This window comes from Perna viridis, chromosome 2 (assembly GCF_037379345.1).
Source record: "Perna viridis isolate PV_CMFRI_1.1 ecotype Kerala chromosome 2, ASM3737934v1, whole genome shotgun sequence".
NCBI lineage: Eukaryota > Metazoa > Mollusca > Bivalvia > Mytilida > Mytilidae > Perna > Perna viridis.
The window spans coordinates 61,121,768-61,145,490 of record NC_142446.1 but is presented as its reverse complement, the minus strand read 5'-3'; the positions used below and the strand labels follow the sequence as shown (position 1 = coordinate 61,145,490).

General features: G+C 32.8%; 2 protein-coding genes across 4 annotated transcripts in view; both read right to left on the bottom strand.

Moving 5' to 3' along the window:
* LOC148626328 (patatin-like phospholipase domain-containing protein 7) overlaps positions 1 to 23,723 on the bottom strand; it is a 112,725-nt gene that overhangs the window by 12,813 nt on the left and 76,189 nt on the right. The gene's annotated exons all lie outside the window — the stretch shown is intronic.
* LOC148626329 (uncharacterized) lies at positions 263 to 23,717 on the bottom strand. The gene is made up of 2 exons (XM_088570211.1): positions 20,968 to 23,717; positions 263 to 4,246 (listed from the first exon to the last, which is right to left on the bottom strand). Exon 2 carries the CDS (start codon positions 4,231 to 4,233, stop codon positions 1,135 to 1,137), a length of 3,099 nt encoding a protein of 1,032 aa, XP_088426337.1. The 5' UTR covers positions 4,234 to 4,246; positions 20,968 to 23,717; the 3' UTR covers positions 263 to 1,134.

The window sequence follows — 23,723 nt, the reverse complement described above, 5'->3', positions numbered from 1 at the left end:
GCTGAAGTCTAGCCAGGTTTTTACTGAGCTGATGAAACCCCATAATTGCTAGTAATGAGTTGTTGTAAATTACTTTCTTAAGGACTTAGTACTTGTTACTGATATCCTGAAAGATCAATCATGTAAATTTGATGTTTTGTGAGTTTCTTTAGAGCTAGGAATTATTTATTTGAACTTTTTGTGAAAATGACCACAAAGACTGTGAATTGCATCTGTTTTGTATGTTTTTTGTTGAATAATTCCTCCACAAAAATTTAGTCACAAATTAATACAATAATTTTAATTTCTAAATTTTATTATCTTAAACAAATATCCTTTTTCTTATATACATATATGTACATGTTTCAGAAATAAATAGACTATTTACATGAATTTACAATTTATTTACACATATTTACAAATTTATTTTTTAGAAAAAAAAAAGAATATTGCATGAAAATATCTATATATATTTATAAAAACTAATTTCAATCGTAATCTAACCTGATCAGGTGAGAATTCAAAAAAATCAAAACAAATATTTTAATTTGCACATTAAACTTTTCAATTGTCAAATATCTTCTAAAAAGCTTTTTCAATTTTTCAAATTAAGTATATTAAGATGTGTCTTTCCTCTTAAAATTTTGATAGGTTATTTACATTTATACAACATAGAAATACAGTTCCTGCAAAAGAACAAAAAATGGCACTTTTTACAATTGTTCATCTTTAAACATGATAATTGCACTACCCCAGCCAACTGCTTTTGATGTTTTAAATATACATTATCAATAAATAACTTATTTACATTTACACATGGACAATAACTTTCTTTTTCCAAAAATGTACAAGATATTTTGTACATATATTTGCTATTAGTGATCAAACTTAGAAAAAAATTCCCTCACTGAAATAAAATCTTAACTATTAACCAATAACATTAATCTTATTTACATAAAGGTCGTAAAATACAAATTTCCCTATTCTATCAGCTTCCCACAGAAAAAAAAATTCACAATTACAGTCTAACAATGACTTGATTTTAATGTCTCTAACACATGATATGTCTATTCCATGTGCACTAACAAACACTTTGTTGAAGTAGATATCTGGAGACTCAATAACAGAGCTTATGTGGGAACTGGTAGTGAATGGCTAACAAACACTCTGTTGGAGAAGACATCTGAAGACTGGGTGACGCAGCTTACGTCGAAACAGATAGTTGATGGACTCATGGATGAAGGAGAGACATTTCTTTTGCCAAAACACAGAGCTGATGTTGTACTGTTTATAAGTGGCTTCACGTACAGCAAAGACGACATCTTGGGTGAGGGAGTCTGTGTTACCTCCATACAGTTCAGCCAAGGTAAAGAGTCGCCAGATGAGGTTTCTGGAAAAGATGTGTGGCTTGGTGGTCTGTGCTGATACAAGTGTAACCATTGCCATAGATATCTGTTTGGTGACTGGGTCATAACCTGGTACCTCATCATAGTTCTGTGGATAGTTGCATATCAGGTACAGAAGGTAACTGAGGGTAATACGACCCCGGAGGAGGTATGGCTTCAGTTGACTAAGACCCACCATGTTTTGAAGACCATCACCTGAAACTGGACCCTGACATAAGTAAGTGATGAGTTCTGGAACAAGGGTCGGTATACTGCTAGGAACTGGCACTGGGATGGAAGGCCGCTGCATACACAGACTGGATGGCACTAGGTTGATTGGGATGGAAGACCTTTGAGTAGACATATTGGAGGACACTGGGCTGACTGGGATAGAAGATCTCTGAGTAGACAAACTGGAAGGTAGGGAATGTGCTGGTGTATTGGCAATCTTCTGAAGTTTATGAAATGATGAATACCCCTGGGTGGTATCAAAGCTGCTGTCATCATGGAAGTAATAAATGCTCTCTCTGGAAGGAGTAGGCGCAACAGGTGTCTGGAACATCAGGCGTTTACGGGAACTAATGTTGCTGAAGTGGTCTGGCTGGCTGATGTCAAGGCTGCTAATGTTGACACTAGCTGGAGACTGAACTGGGTCTATACCAGACATAACAGAAAGGCTGTCAATGGACTGTCTTTGGATCAACAGGTCTTCATGGTGTGCTGCAGTGGACACTGGTGGTATTGACAACAAGACTGCACCTTGCCTCAGATGGGTAATGAAAGACTGCTTTGCTGGAGTCTTAACTCTGGACTGGATTGGCTTTAATGTAGATGGAGACTTAGGTTTCGAAGGCAGTGGTAAGTCTGCCTGATTTGAGGCTGTGGACTTGCTGAAACTTTTATCTAAGTTAGCTACATTACTCTGTATGGAACTACTACTGGTCAAACAAGATTGAGAAAAGGTCATCTCAGGGACTGTCTTGGTCCTCATTTGCATGGTGCTGGTAGAACTGGTAGTTGTCCTAAGGACAGAATGTGAAGCTAGGGTATCAGCAATACAGGAAACCATGGAGAGATCATGGAGGTCATCTGAAGATGTTTCTAGAGGTTGATGGTCTGTGTTGTCATCTGAGAAGTCATACTCAAAGAACTGGACAGCGGCAGGACTCTTACACTCTGTAGGTGATGATGATGATTTCTTGGAGGCTTGACCACCCCAGCTTTTCCTCTGGAACTTGTTGGTAATGAACTGTTTCAGTTTGCTTGCACGACTAAGGATGGTACTCTTGGTCTTTCTAGGTTGGTTGGCAGGAAATGTAACTGCTATGTCTGATTGAACATGAAACAACTTCGGGATGGTAGGCTCAAGAGTATCAGGATCAGATGTTTCATCTATTGATGCATATGAACCCGAAGCAATAAACATGTGGTTGGCTGATGCTGGGTTACTAATGGTGTGGGATCGTCTACGAAAGGAGTTGGAGGTAGAAGAAGACCTATCTTGGTTCAAGGAGTTGGATCGCAGACGTTGGAACTCAAGAAGCTTCTGGAGAGGACTCTGTGCAATATAGCTGATGTCAGTTGGTAGAACCTGTGGTGTTGATGATTTCAGTGGATGGGTTCTGGAAACAACTGGCTCATCATAAATGTTATCTGTCATTATGGTGTTTGGATCTGAAGATAAGCTGACTTGAGGTGCTAATGGAAGAGACTGCTCTGGAAAGGTGATGATTGGAAAGCTGTAGGAACCTTCTGTCGTTGACATGGAAGGCATGGAGGACTCTGGTGAAGCATTTGGCACAGATGATACTGCTACTGATGGTGTTACTGTTGGAACTCCAGATGAGAGTTGAGTACTGGTTGTTGACATGGACTGGGCTGTGTAGAAGACTGACTGCTCTTCATCACAAGACTGACCATCAGCTGCATGCCTTTTTGATGTACCATAATTTACACGTCTGCAGTTTTGGTAGATTGGTTCAAAGATCTGGATGTTGGAACAAACTGTAAGACCCTGTAGTCCAAGGCCCTCTAGATGGTTAAAGTTGTTGGTCACAGTCTGCTTGGCTTTACGACTGCTTGCTAACTGAATCATAAGTTGCTTTTCTTTCTCTTTCAGCTCTTCAATCAATCTGGATTTCAGGTCATGGCAATGGTCTTTTAACTGTTGTATCTTGTTGCAGACATGGTCACTGATCCATCTAAGAGCGTTAGAACATCTCTTACAACACAGACATGGTGGTTTTTGCTGGTCAGCTGAGACATACTGAGTAGGTCCTGAAATTGCAATGGAGCTGTTAAGCTGCTGGCTTACTGATGTGATGTCATACAGATGAGACTGAGAAAGGTTATGTACTTTAGGTGACCTCTGAAGAACAGGCAAACCTGGATTGGTACGAATCTTGCTACGACCCATTGATGCTGAATGCTGAAGCTGTGATCTGGATGCACCCATGGAAAGGTTGGATGTAGCAGATGGTATTGCATTCATCTTTTCTTGGATATAGCTGACATACTGGACATGGCGGTTTACTTCCTTCTCAATGGAAAGGAGAATGCTGGGTAATTCTGGAACACATGAAGTACCAAGGCAGGAAGTAGTGCTACTGGTAGTTGCTGGATTGGTCTTGGTCAACTCAGCTACAACTGGTAGGATACCGGACCAGACTTGGGTCTTAACAACTGGTTCTTTGAAGAAGGGAGGTGTGATCATGTTGCTAGGTGATTGGTGGTTGTCTGGGAAACACTTGTTTACCTCAGAGTCAATGCCGGTAATGTCAATGTGAATGTCAGTGATAACTGTCTCCAGGCAGTTGAGCATGGTCACATGACTCTGGCAGTGTTGGTCACCAACTATGTAGCAGGCCATCCTGATGCTGAACCTTAAATGAGAAAAAAATAAGGTAAAAAAATATAATGAAGCAGAAGAAACATGTAGAGACATAGAAACATAGCTGTTTTAGGCAGATGTTAAACACAAAAATACATGTGAAACATTCCTGCTTTTATGGTAAGGAGTAATGGTAGTTGCCCAGACCGCAGGGTGATATCATAGGCTTGACTCTAGTGAAATCTCTGGAACTTTAATGAAAACACTGGCAATATAACCTAGACTAATGGGGAAGACCCAATAAATGTTAGTGATCAACATGACATTATAGTGAAATGTTAATAGTAAAAGGGACAGTGACACTAACAGTCCTGCTGTCAATTACCTAACAGTTCTTTAGTTTTACAGTTTAATTGGCCTACAGATTATATGGCTATACATGAATTATATATCAATGAAAAAATAAATGTATGATGATTTGAATATCACTTATTAAAGTGAAATATGTTTTTCTGTTATTTTTCGCATAATGTACAAGAGCAACCAACCCAAATATAATAGGTGATAGGAACTAGAAAACCTTTGCGCAATGCTCACTTACTTGAAAACAAAACTCCCTCACTGGACAACAGGCAACTTTTGACCTCAAAACTGATTAGGATCAAAATCCAAAATAAAGGGAGCACAATGGGAATATGTTATAATGATTCTGTGAAAGTTTCATCGATTTATATTCAATGGTGAAAGAGGAGTGGGTACGTCTCTGTGTAATGGAAATTAGGAAGAAAGGAAATATTAATGGAAGGAAGGAAAAAAATGACATCTCAATCACAATATACTGATTACCCTGCATTGTCATAATTAAGAAACTAGAGGCTTCCAGGAGCCTGATATGCTCACCTAGTTCATTTTTTACCTTTGAAATACCATAGCTAAAAAAGTTCCTTCAACTTCAACCTAACTTTGGCAGATCTCATTGTAAAGATCATATCATCAATTGTAAGTTTTTTTCAATCTATTATTGTAATCTTGACATTAAACCAAAAACTGCATTTTTTACATAATTTTTCACCTTTCAAGGGCAAGGACTCTTACAATGAGTCATCCATTATTTTTAATCCTATAGACTTTTCTATACCTTATCATAAAGATCATTTCATCAACTGACAGTTTTTTTTCTATCTTTTATAGTTTCAAGATATTGGGCCAAAAACTGCATAAAATGTCATTGTTCACCGTTCAAGTACAAAATCTAACAAGGAGAGGTCCTTAATTTTTTATCCAATATAAACTTTAGTGGGCCTTATCATCAATTTAAATCTATAGTTTTCAAGAGGTCAGTCATCGCCTTCACTGGCAATAACTCTTACAAGGAGTCATCCAACAATTTTGACCCAAAAAAGAATTTGGTAGCCCTGATTGCTAAATCATTCCATCAATTGTCAGTTTTTTTTCTACTGGTTAGATTTTCAAGATATTGGCTAAAAAAACTATCATAAAAAACTTTTTTTTCTGGACTGACAGACAGAGTGCAAATCTAAAGTCCCCTATGGCTAAAGCTGATAAGGGACAAATAATTGTTGTTTATTTAATATTAGCTGAAAACTGCAAAGAAATAATATTTTGCCTTTAAAGGGCAAAAACTCTGACAAGGAGTCATCCTACAACTTCAACTCACTGAAGACTTATAGACATCACTTCATCAATGAAGTTTTTTTTATATATATTGCAGCTTTCAAGATATAGGATAAGCTCACAAAGAGAGTACTCCCTTTGAGTTGCAGTTATGAGGCTTTAACTCGTAAAACCATTAAGAGAATATATCCTTTTGGAGTCCTCCAACAGTAACTAAATTCATTTTTGAACACCCACATATGATGCCTAACCTTCCTATACAATTTCACTGAAATTCCTAGAGTTGTGTAGGAGAAATTGCTCTGAAAAGGGTTTAACATTTAAACAGTTAAGGAGGAGTTGTGCTGATAAGAAATGTGGACGGAAGTACAGAATGATGGACAGACAGATGGGGTAATGCTCTATACCTCCCAAACTTTGTTTGCAGGGATGAAATAACACGAAAAAGGCAATGACTCCAACACGGGTCAACAGAATTCCACAAACATTTCACCATAGATACATTACTTCTTGCTGAACACTTTAAAAGATACACGATAATGGTTTTAAAGATATTTGCAAAACAAGAAAAACTGTGAGCAATGCTCACTAAATCTACTTCTGTTTTTCAATAACAAGCTAAAACCACAAAAAAAACCCCCTAATTTTTTAATTTCCAAGGCGACAACTCCAATTAGGAGTCATCATACAACTTAAACGACCAATGACTTTTATAGGGCTCTTCAAACTGAAGAGGGAAGATTTTATTCATTATCAGGTATTTCTTTTTTTGAAAAATATGTAGAAGTATTTGAATTGGCCACTGTGGTCTAAAAAAAGCAATAATGGCCATGTTATCACTTGATCTGTAAAATCCACACAATTTTAAAGAAGATACTCCTAGGATGCTGGTGACCATGTTTGGTATTTATTCACTGATCAGTTTTAGAGGAGATTTTTGAAAGAAAAATTAATGACACACAACTTTTCTGATGGTCGAAACATCAATCCATAGCAACATATTGCAAGCCCCGTGCAGGTCCGGGTGTTAAAAGAATAGGCCTGCAGCAGCGCTAAGCTTGTCGTATAAGGCGACTAAATAGTGCTCAGAAACCTAGCCGGGGGCTAGGCACTCTGTCCACAGAGCAACTGGGATGTGTGCCCCAGGTGGTGGAATGGGGTACCCCTGGCGTATTACATGCTGGGGTTGTCAGACTATAATATGGAAAACCTTACCGCAAACCATAGTGGTGCACCGTGTTGGGAAAGATGCCACGTTCCTCGCACGTTAAAGAACCCTGCTGTAGTATTCGATAGGAGTAGGAACTTTTGCGCTCCGCCACAGGAGGCTTAATTGCCCGACCTTACCCATCCCCCCTTTTTCCAGTGGCAATCAAAATTTGTCGACCCTATTGTCCTTGTGTCCCATCCTTTTTTTTTTCATTTAATGTTCATTTTATCATCCATTTCATGTTCATCGTCTGAATATAGATGAAATATTGCTGCTCGGACATTAAACCCCAACAAACAAACAAACAAACATCATCAAAGTTATAATTTGAGTATTAGTAAATAAAATGTGTGTGACAAATTACCTTAACTGGCTCAAATAGACAGTTGATTACATTTCTTACATAGCCTCGAACTTTGCAATTAATTTTAATTATATGTGTTTCCCTGTTGGCTTTTTTTTCCTTTAGAAAATAATAAACAAGATTACTATAAGAAGCAACAAACTGTGATCATTTCTATATTCTTTCAAACCTTTTTCCCTCAAAGTGGTAGAGTATTCTGCAAATCTACACTTCATAAGGAATGCAAACTATATAAAGAAATCACTAGTAGAAGTTTCAATGAAGATGAATTGAAAAGATTTCAAACCATTTAGAAATGTTGGAGAAAAATTCTTATTAACTTTCTATCAACTCTTACGCAATCTTTTAAATCAAAAGGTGGTAGAGCATTTAATGCATAATGAAAATCCTACCAAATATGGAGAAATCTGAAAGCAGATAAGTTGCAATCAAAAGGGGTTCTATGGCTGAAAAATGTGAAAAATAGTCATATATCTTACAAAATTTGTTAAATCAAAATAAAAGAGAATGCACATTTACATGTCATAGCAAAACATTCCACAAAATATTAAGAAAAGAAAAACTTTTTTTGTTCACTAGACCCAATAGACCAGTACCTTCTATTGCCATAAGTTTGATGTTTCAGAGGTATGGTGACAAGTTGCTTCAGTACTGTACTACTTGAGTCAAAGGAGCATAACTCCCAAAAAATTTCTGGGATCAAAATTTCAAGTGTAAGATTTATTGTAATGGGTAATTGTAATCTATAATCAACTTAAAATTTGATTATTTGTCATCATAATTTTTTCAATTATAGTCTCACAAATGCCTGTAATTATCAATTATTTTTCAATTACATTTTGATTACATAATGTTATCATATGTAATAATGTGATCTGCACAAGTTTCAAACTTTACAACACACATTACAGTTAGTGTAACTTAAATAGGAATCCTTACTACATAACAAATTTCATGAAGTTCAGTAGTTTACTAAGAGTTGCAACAACATGAGGCATCACTCACGCACTTCTGGAAACTAAGTTCAAAAGGGCATAACTCAACAAAATTTAAGGGATAACAATTATTTCCATTTTTTAAAAAGAAAATATCCCCATATAGCATAGATATGTGTTAATGTGACCTTTATTAGCACCAGGAAAAGAAATCCACTATACCTAAAGTACTCGGTTCAGAAAATAATCAAAATATTACTCTGGCACAAACTAAAACAGTTTTGTATTGTTGTAATATTAATTCAAGAAGTGCTTTTCAGAAAGTTTTCACATGTAATATTCTGTGATCTTAAATAAAAAAAACATCACATTTAGAAATTTTCCTAAGATAGAATGAGTCTGTTTATGTATTAATTTCTTAGATACTTTAACAAAACCACCCATTTCCAGTAACTGGCCTTATAAAAGAGTAATCAAGGGAACCAAGATTCTAGCGGAAATCAAATGAATGTAATCCAGGGACAAATACCAGACATAGAAAACAGACAAACACAACAAAGAACATAAAGTAACAAAAATAATACAAATAAAGTAACAAAAGTAAATGAGCAACTCGCACTCCACTGAAAACTGGGAGCATGGACCAGTTGCACCAGTAGGGAAAGGCAAAAGAGGAATGGAAAACTATGACACGTTGACCAAATAAGTTTTCATGGTGCACACCGTAACGATCCACAAGTTCATGACGACAACCATAAAACTTCTGTAGTGATGACTTCAGTCTTGTAGCAACATAACCCTGTTCCAGAGATTAAAAGATCTAGCTAAACAATGTTCTTTCTTTTGTATCAGATCAGGTATAAAATCAGCCTCATAATAGTGAAGGAATAGGTCAGCAAATAGAGGAGCATAATTTGTTCCCATTGGAATGCCAACCGTTTGTTGAAAAATGCGTCCACCACACTGGGCAAATGTGTTGTTAAACATTCAAGCATACAAGAGTTTCCTGAATAATGAAAAAAAAATTCCTACCATAAAAAAGGGAACAGTGTACCTTCAAATAAGTAATCGAGAGAAAGGTATCTCAAACACAAACTTTGTCATGAGAAAACATCATTTCTCTTTTAAATAAATACAGTATCACTATACAAGGAGCAAAAATTGGACGATGACATAGGACTTCCTCTGTCAATAGGATTTCAATCAGACCTTTAGTCCTATGGCCATTAGTTATGTAATGGTGCTCAGTTATACTTCTTATGAGAGTAAGGATCTAACTAGGATATATAACAGCATTTGTTTTAGTTGTACAAATCACTGAGAGGCATTAAAGAAATTGTAAAAAAACTGAAATCCCAGGACAAAGGACACAACATAGCAGATAACATAAAAAGTACAAAAAAGAACAATTCACACAAACCACAACAAACTCAATAGAGGTACATATAAAAACATGCAGCACTAATCCCATTAAAACTAGGAATGTTATCTTACATGAAATTGTACAGTGCATCTGCAAGTATTGTAATTTCTAAATCATATTAAGATCAAGTTCATATAAAATTCAATAGTAAAGTGATTCATAGTGTAGAAAAACCCACAGAACAAGCAATGCTTCTTCAATCTACATATGCTATTTATTTACATAATAATATTTATTTCTGAATTCATATCTGCACTTTTGAGAAAACATCACATTTATCTCCCACTAAAATTAACCAGATCAAACAAAATCAATAACAGTAACTCTTGCAAAGACCCAATTTCATGTACAATCTATATAATTTTTTTTTCTCAAAAGTGCAACCACAAAATGAAAAACTAAGACTGGTAATGTGATTAGGAACTGTTCCTGAAGAAGAAATTAAACTGAATTCATTGGGTTTTTGACATGCATGAATCGCCTTCTGTCTGATTTTTATAAAAACTGATACTTAATACTGGTACAAGAAAAACTGTGAGCCTACTACAATTACCACATGGTAAAAATATATCAGTCATCTACTGAAAGTTGATGCCATTTCAGTCTGAACTGGATCCAATGATATGGAATATCTATAAGCTTCTGTCAAAATACCAAGTGGCTGTTATAAATAGCTGGAGAGATAACTGTAACAAAAAGGTAAGGATGGACATACAGTCGAACAAAAGGATAGAAAGACACTATGGTCACTATATAACTTCTGCTTTCATCAAGGAAGTGGGGACGTACACCAAACCAAAATCAAGGGAAAGTTGGAACTTAAATCAAATAGAACACAATCCAGAAACAACTGCCTGACAAAGAAATAGAAACATAAAGAACTTAAACAACATGTACATAGAAACAAAAGTAAATGACATAAAAGAACAGTGTTCCAATGTCCCCAGTGTAAAAAAAACCTTAAATTCATTGACATTTTCCAAGTGTCATAACTTCTGTAAAAAATCATTCAACCAAAACCAAAGTCGAACTTAATCTGTAAATTCTCATAGTAATACAAATAAAAAAGTGCAGAAGACTGTAAATTCAATGACATTTTCTAAGTCTTCTGTAAAAATCATTCAACCATAACCAAAGTGGAACTTAATCTGGAACTCTTTATAAGGCCACATACCAAAAACAAAGTTATTTAGTAAAACCATTACAAAAAAAAAGTACAAACGGATGGATGGACGTCTGGCTTTTTCCAAGTCCCCTCATGATGCATCGCAGGGACAAAACTGGACTGCACTGACTAAAATTACTGTGAGCAAGCTCACAAAGAAAATACACTCTGCTTCAAATGGACTCAAGTGTAAAACCTTTAATTTGGATTTATCTCCCTTTAGAGTCATCCAACAGTAATATCATTCCTTCATGTCATCTACATATAATACTCAACCTTCCAAAAAAATGACATAAAAATCCCTTGAGTAGTTATTATACTATATCATGCACATCTACATACCATATCTATCCTTCCTATAAAATTTCATCATAACCCTTGAGCAGTTTAGGAAGAAAAAGGCTATAACATGCAAAACCCATAATTTGTATTACCTCCCTAGGGTATCATACAAAAATTACGTTCCTTAATGCACAATTACATATATGCATATGGTGATCGGTGTGAATCTCCATATTAACTCTAATCTAATTCTTACACATTATGTATGGTATTATAATGAATAAAAAATGTAATGTTTTTCAGTCTAATTCTGCGATCAAGTATCCATGTATATGATATGTAATTGAAAATAAGACTGAAATAGAGCTTAATTTGTTTAACATACTAGAGTAAGTTCCATGCATCACAACAGGTTGAAACTCAAGGGTTAGGGGAGTGAACCATTTTGGATATACTTTGTATTATTACAGCCAAATCCATTCCATAAATAAAAATAAAATAAGGTTTCCCTTAAATCATAAAAGAAGCAATGATAAATTCTTAATTTCCATTCACATGTACAAGATAGTATATTAAATAAAACAATACACAACGGGAAAAAAATATGCTATTAGTGAGCTTTTAGAAATTTATATGGTAAAATTATCTGAACCAATGACAATTAGTACAATTCATTTTTAATGTCTCTGAAGTGAATGTTTCATATAGAATGTACAACGAAAGAATTTCATTATGAAATTTCTCCCATCAAGGGAAATAAATTTTAATTATTTTGATATCAAGGCTTGCCATAATCAAAGTGGTCCCTTTTTTGCTCATAATTCATATGGCAAATGGTGCAAGTAACAACCCCAAAAAACAAATACAGCCTTCATTTTTTGGTGTGGAACCTTGTCGTACAATTTCAAAGAGATCTATACACTTATACTCAAGTTGTTATTGGATATAAAATGTCTTAGGAACATGACAGGGCCGTACCATAATAAGATTGAAAATGTTGTATGAAAACTGGAAAAAAAAACCGACATAATTTTAGGGGCTTTCCAGTGTTTAACCTACATATAACTTTCACTAAATGAAGTCTTTCCTAGGACTTATCAAGGATCACTACTTTTTCAGGAATTTGGACGATCAAGGGCTTTAATAATGCTGAGGAGCTTAAACCAAATTTCATCAATAGTCTATTATTGTTTTTATCAAAAAAACATCTTTCCTTTTACAGTGTTCTTCCCAGGATTTTCAGATAGTGCTGTATTCAGTGCACATGACACGACGTTAATATGTCTCATGTTGAAACATGCCACTTTGTATTTAATTTATTATATAAAAATTGATGAGTGTATTAAAAATGTACATTTGTACATTGCTGTTTATGTTTACATGAATTATTTGTAGGTAAATATTTTACCTTTTTTCTTCTTTTGCAGTTATAACTTTAATCCCATTTTTTATTTTTTATTTTTAAATTAACAGAAAAATGAAAGATATTCTATCTCTTCATAAACATTCATTGTAAAAAAAATTCATACACACCCAGTGTTCTTCAAATTTTTGCTGACAGCAGACCAATTGGAAATCACAATTTTTCATTTGTTTTGAGGCCTCAATGGCTGATTTGTTTAGGGGCTCCAATGGCTGATTTGTTTAGGGGCTCCAATGGCGGATTTGTTTAGGGGCTCCAATGGCGGATTTGTTTAGGGGCCTCAATGGCTGATTTGTTTAGGGGCTCCAATGGCTGATTTGTTTAGGGGCTCCAATGGCTGATTTGTTTAGGGGCTCCAATGGCTGATTTGTTTAGGGGCTCCAATGGCTGATTTGTTTAGGGGCTCCAATAGCTGATTTGTTTAGGGGCTCCAATGGCTGATTTGACTGTGATATTCATTAAGAGCATTCTCTATTAAACCCTTTTTCTAGTCTTTGAAACTTTCTATTTATAGACTTAGAATATTATCTAATCAGGTACATGTAATAGACTACTCTGAATTATCTAATCAGGTACATGTAATAGACTACTCTGGTCTTAATATTCATGTTTCCAAAAATTTTCAGGAAATCAGTAGTGTGGAGTTGACCTAATTATACCAGGAAAACACATAAATCTTATTCTTGTTATTTAAAGTTGGCACACTAGTTGTTTTGTTTTAAAATATTATGTTAATATGTAGTTTATTCATGACTTACAAAAAAATTTTTCCCCCATACCTGTTGTACTATTTTCAGACTTTTTAGATTTTATGATCTATTTCTTAACTAATTCCCCCCACCCAAAAAAAACAACATGTGCTCTTGATACACAACAACATGGCAATGTAAACAAAAGACGCCCATTTCCTTTTTGTTTTCAAAGTATTTTGGACGTATCTGATGGAATAAATATTGTTTGGGAATTTAATGTTCTTTTATAAGGTAAATCAGCTTCTTAAGGTTGAAAACATCATGTGATTGTGCAATTATACAACTTTGTATTTATAAATAGCCACATGCTTTTGGCCAGGGTTGAGTGAATTTTTACCATTCAGTTTTGATTGGTTCAGTACAAGATATTAGTATCTGATTGACACCTTCTTTAAAATTAATTTCTGGCCAGGTGGGGTGACTGATAAAGAATTCTGTCTGCAATGACATAACTTTTATTGGCTTCAGACACCTGTGCGGTCACACACGGTGATCAACTGACCATAGCGTGTTTCCTGCTATCAGTTTCAAGAACACTATTTTAAGGGCAATAATTTTTATAAGCTGACATACAACTTCGATTCAGTCGAAATGTTCAAAGCCTTATAATCAATCAAAATTTTTGTGACACAAAGAGAATCTAAGTCTTCAAGGGACAGCATATGTAAAGAAACTAAATACATCATATCTCAGCTTTACAATGGAACCAAGAAAGTGGTGGTAACACTTGGAATTTTGGAGTAAAAGGAAAAATTGTACCCCTTCCCAACCGACAAATGTTGTCATACTTATTCGTTTAATGGTTTGAAACTAACTTTGTTTAATTCTTTGTTTCATTATAAAGAAAAGAACAGTGAACTAACTGGACAAAAACAACACAAAACCAGTTGAACTGCTGCAAACAGATCATTACAGATGGGAATATCACTCACAGAGAAAGTGATCTATTTTAGGGCAAGTTATATATACATGTAGTTACATTGTTTTTGTTATGAAATAAGTTAGAATGGTTATTAGACATGATATAAATTTTTACTGATAATCAAAAATAAAAACGTTTTTAAATTGGGGTATCAACGTCCAGAAAGTAAGTTACAGAATGACAAACATGTTCATACTTGATAAATATAGTAAACAGAAATTAACATGGGGCTTTCCATATAACCCTTGGCCTTAGGAGATATGAATTATGTAAAATGTACAGACGAATTCAAAACTAAGGGAAATAACTCCGTAAATGATACTAAAATACAATGGAAACTATTGGATTTTTAATGTGAATTATTTCCAAAGACCAGACAGATTAGATTGAATAATTACATGTATCATCATATATTAGTAGCATTATAACATAATAAACATGTGTGGTCTTTTTTGGGGTGTATCACATATTATAGAATATGTATGATTCTAACAAAGATGTCTACTTAAAAAGTCTTTAGCAAGCTGGAAACAACTTATAAACTTGAGCTTAAATTGTAAAGCATTGTACTCATCAGTCCTGTCTACATGAAATCTGAATTCATGTCTATTATATTATGTACTAGAAGTTAAAACAATTATAAAAAGGAACTACCAACATTTCATGACTAATATGTTAACAGAAAATAGGCAGTTTCCAAGACAATGTGTCATTTTCAAGTAAGAATAACATCACAAACTTTTGCTGCTTGCCTTTATACAGTTTTTCATAGAACTTAAATGGAAATGAGCTTTAGCAGTGATTTTCCAATACAAAAATATTTAGCGCAAGCAAACAACTAAATGTTCTGCCAAAAGAACAAGAGACTCTTTGTGTACCAACGTTTAAAACACTATAAGTATTTAAAGGAGTTTCATTATATGAGCAATTTTTCCCAGATTTGACTGAATTTTCAAATTTCTTTGATTCTTCGAAACACATTTTTGAAATGCAAAAATTTATGTTGAAGGTACTCACTCAACAACTGCATTAGAAGTTTTCTAATTTATTAAAAAATTTGGAGTTTTTCAGCTGACTTTGATATTACCCCTATTTTAAATCTGATATTAGATGGCATAATAAATGTAATAGTGCTGTGGACAGGTATCAAAAAGTGCTCTAGTTTTCAAGTTAAATGGGCCTAGAGGGTATACGGCTATATCATATGTCAATGGAAAGATAAATCAATGTAGTTATTGAATATCATACTTATCAAAGTGAAAAACGGTAAAGTTTTTCGCTATTTAGCATTAATTAGGGGAGGAGTCAAAGATCAATCGACCCAGATACATAAGTAATTGTAAGTATTGCGAAACAGGTGACATGTAAAGATTGCATGTATAGAATTTCAAAAATGGAAAATAAAAACTTTTTCTGACAAAAGTTGACTATTTGTCAACTGAACAGAATTGCTTCTAAAAATGGTTGGATTTTCAATGATTAAGTGATGATAAGACACCCTGGAATATTACAATGTATATCCAAATATTCTGCACTGAATAACAAATAAATAAAAATACGAATTCACTTCCTGGACAACCTGTTTCGTTTCTGAACTGTTGGTACAACAGAAAAGCATGAATATTATCCAGAATAACTTATTTTTTGACATGATCAATATTTTAAGTGTTTTTTAAGAAGATAGATAATATTTTGACATTTTTTTTCTGTTATTCACCAATTAGTGCCTAACAATGTTCTATTTGAGGAAATTGGATCGAAGAACAGGATATTCATAGTCAAGACAAAGCACGATAAATACAAAAATAGTCATAAGAATAACATGTATTAATTCAAAGTATTAATTAGCAACCTGGCCTTGATAAAAAAAAGTAAACTGTTATCACAGAGAGAAGTCTTGCCTGTTCGATATTGTCATTATAATGATGTGATTATTACATATTATTTTTTGTGTTGCCTTCATTTTTTTGTATAATAATATGAAATTACAAAATTATAATTTTTGTGTTACCACTACAAAATGTACTAGGCAACAAATGGATGAACACTCAACTAAACTTTTCTGGAGGCCATTACAAAATACCTTGCAGCTTCATGTGGCAGGGCATAAAAAGTGGTCACATAATTAAAACATGTTTGATGACTAAATGTATATAATATGAAATTGGAAAGGACTGAGGAATTGGAAATTTATGGCAATAAATAAGTGACCACCATTAAAAAGGGGTATTATAGCAAGGGAGCACTGTAAATCCTTTCCACTCTTGTGATGCCGTGAATGGAATTCAAATATCATTGACCTAGCAAAGGGAATGTTTAAATGAACTTTTGAACTTAAACGTTCAGTTTGTGGACACCGTTGCCGGAAAAGCAAAACCTAGGTCTCGTCTTCCTCAACTTTCATCCCAGGTGAGACAAAAACTGAATGTGTGGACCTGGGTTCATTGGTAATATATTAATTTTTTAACGCCTTTTCTATGTTTTTCCTCAAATGCCCATCAATGTTTTTTTAAATACTAATGATGTTATTCTGGATTTAAACGAAGGAGGGAAACTCCAAACCTGCTTTCATGTTCATCTAGTATGTGAACATGAAAAAGTTTTTGTAAATGGATTATTTCAAATAAAATCAGCCTTTACTATCATATAGCCTGATCAAAAGTTATGAGTGGCTTATTTCAAGTCCTAGCTTTTAAAGCATCTTTGCTAGGCAAAGGTTATGGTCCTGTCCTTCTCTTTGCGTGAAGGGAAGGGGCAGAATTTAACCCCAGGCTAGCAAAGATGCTTTTACAGTTGTTATAAATCCCAGATTCAGTCCAATTTTTGTTTGTATTTAGATTATATTAGAGTTGGAGAAGTGAACAATAAAGTGGCTTTGCATGAAGCAGACAGATGTGATTGGCTGCCCGAAAATTAAAATTATGACATTGTAAATAACTGCTCTGTACATGTATGTTTACGCCACAAAACAAGTATGTTTAAAACAACTTATAGACAGTAAAAAGCAATGAGAAATTGTACCCCTGTTTATAAACATCTTGATTAGAGCCTCTATCTTTTTCTAATATTCTTGGTCCGCCCCAGCCCTGGACAATGATGTTTTCTTTATTATAATATTCTATAATAACTACCTTCCCATTGTGTCCTATTCATACACCTACTAAAAATGGAGTTTTTTTTTAAAGGAAAAAAAATTCTTAGAAGTTCTATTGCGTCCGAACTTCATTAACAACAGTTTCATGCGTTGGAATTTTTACAAGGTATCTGTTTGGTATAATACGTTCAGAGCAGTGGTGGATCCAGAGGCACCCCCTTTTATTGAAAGAGTAATCAAGGAAATGAAGTTTCATGGAGAAAAAATTTTCATGTGTAAAATTGACAAAAATGGTAAACAATGTCCTAGAACCCCCCTCCTTTTCAAAGCGTCTTGACCCGCCCATTCAGAGGATATTGCATTACAACAATTAGCCTGGTGCAATTAAAATAATGGCCAACAACATCAAAAGACATAAATATTGTGACAACATGCATGTACTTGTATGCACATGCTTAAAAGTATTATTCAATTTATTACAAAATCCAGCATTGTCATGAAACCTCAAGTCACATTTTTTAATCCCTGATACATGGTTAAATCTTAAACATTTTATTTGAAGTTCAAACATACAAAGACAAATGCAAAAAAAAAAAAACAAACAAACTATATATGATTTTTGTATGTTAAATAAAAACTTCTCAAAACCTGAAGTCTTTACATGTGTCTCTGTTCATAAAACAGACCAGAAACTAGACAAACTGTCCAGAATCAATTCCGTATTATACAATTTTAGTATAATTTATAGTTTAAATACCCAGTATGTGAAAACATGCAACTTTAAAGTCATTTAAAGTTCATTATGCTGATCAAATCAAGAATGTTGTGTTTATTTTATTTGTTATTCAGTAAAGAATATTTAGATTAACACTGTATTATTCTACGGTGTCTCATTGAAAATGCACTAAAATCCAACCAATTTTAGTGCTATTTTTGTTCAGTGGATAATAAGCCAACTTTTGTCAAAAAAGTTCTTTTTTACATTTTTGAAATTCCATACATGTGATCTCTACATGTTACCTGTTTTCCGATACCCAAAAATGCACAATTTCACTTAAATTACTTATCAAAGTATATTAAGGTAAATTGATCATTGACCACTCCTCTTATAAATGCAAAATAGCAGAAAACTTTACCACTTTTTAATTGACACAGTGACAAGGAATGGTTACAACACAATACATAAATTCATTCTTTTTTCAAAATCATTCTTTATATCAATTGTAATTCTTTGTTTGTTTGTTTTGGTTTTTTTTTTTGGAGGGGGAGGTTAGTCATCTCTTAATCTTATACTGACACATACGTGGAATTTCTTGAAGTCAACAAATGACATAGATACATAAAGTAAAGTATGGTTTAAAACATAAAAAAATGTTTTGAAGGGCTTGATACAACCACAGAGGTCAAACCCTGAAGTATGGACACACCATTCAAACTTGATACAGCTTTGAATTTTTATTGCAATTAGACATTTGACACAGGAAAAATTGACCAGAACTGAAGTGTTCACTTTTTGTCTTATTCCTAAATGGTTTCAGTCAAAACCTGCAAAATCAATCTCAAACTTCCTGTTGGGATATGGCACATTGTGGTACAATTTAATAGTGATCCAATCCCTTTCACCCAAGTATAAATTGTCCAGAAATTAGAGAAAATATTACTTGTTTCTGGTCCCCTTGTGATCCCTTATTCTTACTTGACTCATGTCACAACCCCAAAAACAAATCCAAGTCTTCCTCTTGCAGTATGACACCATGTTGAAAAATTATACGAGTCAATTATTATACAGACATAAGGAAAATTAACTTTTTAACACCTTTTCTCTGTGGTGTGGGTCTGCAGTCTTCTTTTGAATACTTTTTGCCCCTGATGAAGGCCGTAAGGCTGAAAATTTGGGCCCATATTCTTTATATTTTTTTTTATACATTTTATTTGTATGTAGTTCCTTTTTACCTTTCAAACATGGCTATTGTTCACTTATTCATTATTCTGATAAGGAAAATGATTGTTTTAGACCCCTAATTTCTGCAAAGTTCAAGTCTTAACCCCCAAAATCAATTGTAGTCTTCCTTTGGTGGTATGGCAACTTGTAATACAATTTCAAAAAGTTTCAATCACTTACAGTCAAGTTAGTATCTGGACATCAGGATAATGCATGTTTCTGGCCCGCTTTTGGTCCCTAATTTCTGGAAAGTCTTTACCCCAAAATCAATCCAAGTCTGAACACTGTGGTATAGAATATTGTGGAACAATATTATCCTAGAAATTTCTATGCTTTAACTGGAGTTAAATTCTATAAAATGCTTGTTTTAGGGCCCTTTTTGTCCCCTTAATCTAAAACTTCTGCAAAAATTCCAAAACTACATGTAATACCAACCTTCTTTTTGTGGTTTCGAACCATGTAATAAAATTTATAAAGAACAACCAACTAATATCCAAATTACTCACAAAAACAGACAAGGACAACAATAACATACCAAAATACCACCACAAATTCTTGTTAATCATAAAGGTTTTTAAAACACCTTGTACATTTGTAATTTTTTAAATAAACTGAACAGAAAATAATTTTAACAAATAAATTACATCATCAATGTTAAATTATATCCTATTTATACAAATTAACTGGATATTTTTTAACTTAATAGACTGTATGCATTCAAAGTTTAGCTTAAGTAGGCTGATTTTACTCATGACAATATAGAAATTGTCCAATACTTATTTAACATTACTTGTTTTATATATACAAATGTACATGACGTGAAAGAAATCTATTAAAAAATCCAAAACAATTAGGAGGGAAAACTGAAGAGAAATGTTTATTATACAACAGAAAGGATATTCAAAATTGTTAATGAAACTTTTAACCATTTTTCTTTACTTGTTCCCATTTTGCCTTAGTAAGATTTGGAGTGAACTAAGGTGAAAAGCTTCAAGATTTATAATGCTGCATCTCTAATATGAATGCAGTTCATCTAACCAGTTATCAGGCTGAAGCTATAATGAGAAAATTTGGTTGGAACCCTAGTTTCTTTTTTATATATTATTAATTTTTTTTATTTTAATTTCTAAATTTTTTTTTATCAATATCATTACTTGAAAAGTATTCAAATATTTTTTATTTATTTATTTAAAAGGGAAAAAAATAAGATTTTATAATTGTTCTGCCATAATCATTATAACAACATCTAATTAGTTTACAGTTTTTATAATAGACAAAAATGAAAAAATGAAAAAATTCAAAGCTTAGTTGAAATTAGAACACACACTAAATATTTTTTTGTTAAATAATAATTCACTTTAAAAAAGGGAAATATCAAAGAAAAAGAAAAGTTCAGTAACAAACTGTCTGTTCTAATTTTATACCATATTAAAACTTAAAAATTTAAACTAAGTTCTGCAAAAAAAATTGATGTGCTCTTTAATGACACAGATGAATGAATTGTTAATAAGGAATTAATGATAAAACTAATAAAAAAGGAAAATGGGGAATTAAAAAGGAGAAAATATTAGTATCATGTAGCAACCATTCAATACCTATTAATAAATAATTAGATAAATTACTCACCACTCTACTTATGTTGACTGGAAAAATCTTCAAACTTCTGAACTTGTGGATATCTTTAAACTTTCTAGTGAGTACATACACTTGTACTGACACACAAGTAAGTATAAAAAATATAAATTTTCAACAAATTTTATTAAAATCATCAAATTAAAATCAATTTTGATTGGCTGTAAGAAAATATTTTCTGCACCCAATGGTGTTTAATATACAGCATCATAAATCAATTACAATATTTCGAGGTAGAAACAAGTTTTACAACCATCCATATTGACAAATATACAAAGTTTTTGTTAATTTCCTCTCTAATCATATTGGAATATACAAAGGCAGGAAATATGAGGGGGATTAGGCTCCCCACTGTCTAGGAGCATACAGATAATGGGGGGAAAACAGGTGAAAAATGTGTATTGTAAATGACAGGGGCCAACACCTGGGTTTTTGATAATTACGTTTGTATAATTAAGCTGAATATCATTAAAATACATCTTTGTTTTGTTTTTACTGATTAAATTTGTGTTTCAATTTCTAAATTACATGACTTTACCTGTTCAAAGTACTCTACTAAATTTTAAATTTTTTTTATTTACATAAAAATTCTTCAAAAACTTATGCAATTTTTGTTTAACACCAGAATTTAAATTGAGAGTAAATACTGTCTTGAAACTACAAATGTTTCATACCAAACAATTATCTTTAAACTGTTCATCAAAAGAAATATTTAACTGTTTTTTTTTTCTTTTCTTCTTAATTGATTTGACATGACAATTTCCCAATCTTTTGACTATCAAAACCATATAAAAATAATCCTCAAGTAAATAAATGTAAATGGCAAATAAGTCATTAAATTAAACAGTAATTGATATAAAAAGGTTTTGATTTCATCTTATGGTATAATACCTTATTTTAAGTTTACTTTAATAAATCAGGTCAAAATGTGTGCTCTAGTTCATTACCTAAAATTACCAACAATGTCAGAATCTCATAAAGACAAAACAATTCAACATGTGTCTTTTTCTTTTAAAAGAATATGCAATAATAAACAGATAAACAATTAAAGGAGACATGACACAAAGAATTATTTTTTCAATTTTGGGTTTATTTGATTTGTTACACCTAAGATATATTATCAAAATGCCTCTTGTAGTCACTTGTATCGTTTAATTGAAGATAAATTGATTCAAAATCGACCATGACCTAAGCCTTATGAATTTTAAGTAAACATGTGGTCACATGACCATGTTATGTCATTGGTCTGCCTTATTTTACATGATTTCTACAATGTCAGAAATATTAAAGTATTACATGTTTGAAGATTAGACTTTCCAAGTAAGATGACACCACTTCTGTTTAAAGATTACAAAGAAATATTTCATTATGTTCTGTCATATAAGTAAATTATATAAAGTATAAAGTAAATTAAATTCATATTCTTAGATTCTTAGATTTAAACTGTTCCAATCTCGATCTTAAATGAAAATATTGATTTTTTTACAGTACAGAGGATAATATGAACATGTTAATTTTTTATTGGTTTTTGATGATTTTATTTGATAACCCATAAGGGTTTCCTGCTGAAGCTTCCTTCACGTTCTAAATCTTTTTTGCGAAAAATTAAATATTTTAACTGACCTATAAAAAAAATATTGTCCATACCAGAAAAACTTCCTTAAAACTCAACTAGGGTCACCTATTATATACTGTGTAGTGTGTCAAATTCTCCATGTAAATTGTTTTATTTCAAAATCAGTAAGACAAAAGAAATTCAATTAAATTTCAATTATTAGCAAAGTCACCTATGTCATGGGTCGCCGAACCATGTGAAGATAAAGGAAGCCGCCCACACTATCTCTTGGTCATAATTAAGTCTACCAGGCTGTTTATTACTATAACCGTCAAAGAAAGAACAATACACTGAGTGTCACTATTTTAGTTGTACCCTCCAGTTCAAGACCTAAAAATAGTGTCTGAAGTAGTTGTTTATTCACCACACAGGGATCACTAATGTAAAGCTGACAGAAAACGAGAAGAACTTAAGTCTTCTTACTTCCTAAACACAATTATTGCACCCATATACAGATCAGTGGACCACTCTGCATCATATATGCAAGCCAGTTTCAAAGATTTATTAATTTTTTTGGGCATGTGTATACATTTTCAATGTATCCTAATGGAGATTGAGAACCAATGACGCAGCACTTCCATACATAGTAATTGAGCATTACTTCGGTTTTCATTTATGCATATTAATTAGGTCATTGTGAAAACACAAATAAATCATTTTAACTTTATTTAGAGCTAACCTGATGAGAAAACATTTGTTACACTCATATCAAAACATACTATAATTTTTATAAATATAAACGTTTAAAAAAATGATATTTTTTTGTGTCACATCTCCTTTAATAAAACAGAAAATAGTGATTAAGGCTATCTTTTCAATCCCTCAGAAAATAAACTGGATAAAGCAATAATTTTTATGGCCTTTCAAAAATTAACTTCTTACATTCTATCATTCAACCTAATAAAAGATACATCCAAAAGTACCACATATGATAATCATTAGATAATGTTCATACAATTATAATAGGACATACCATTAGTGAAAAAAAATTACTTTTTTTTAAGTATAACAGTTGTCGATCATAAGTAAACTCAAACACATGATTATCATATCACACTTGATACATATGATCATTCTTATGTATGGCATTTTTTTTCATGTGCAAAATTTACTTCTTGTTCAACTTCAAATATTA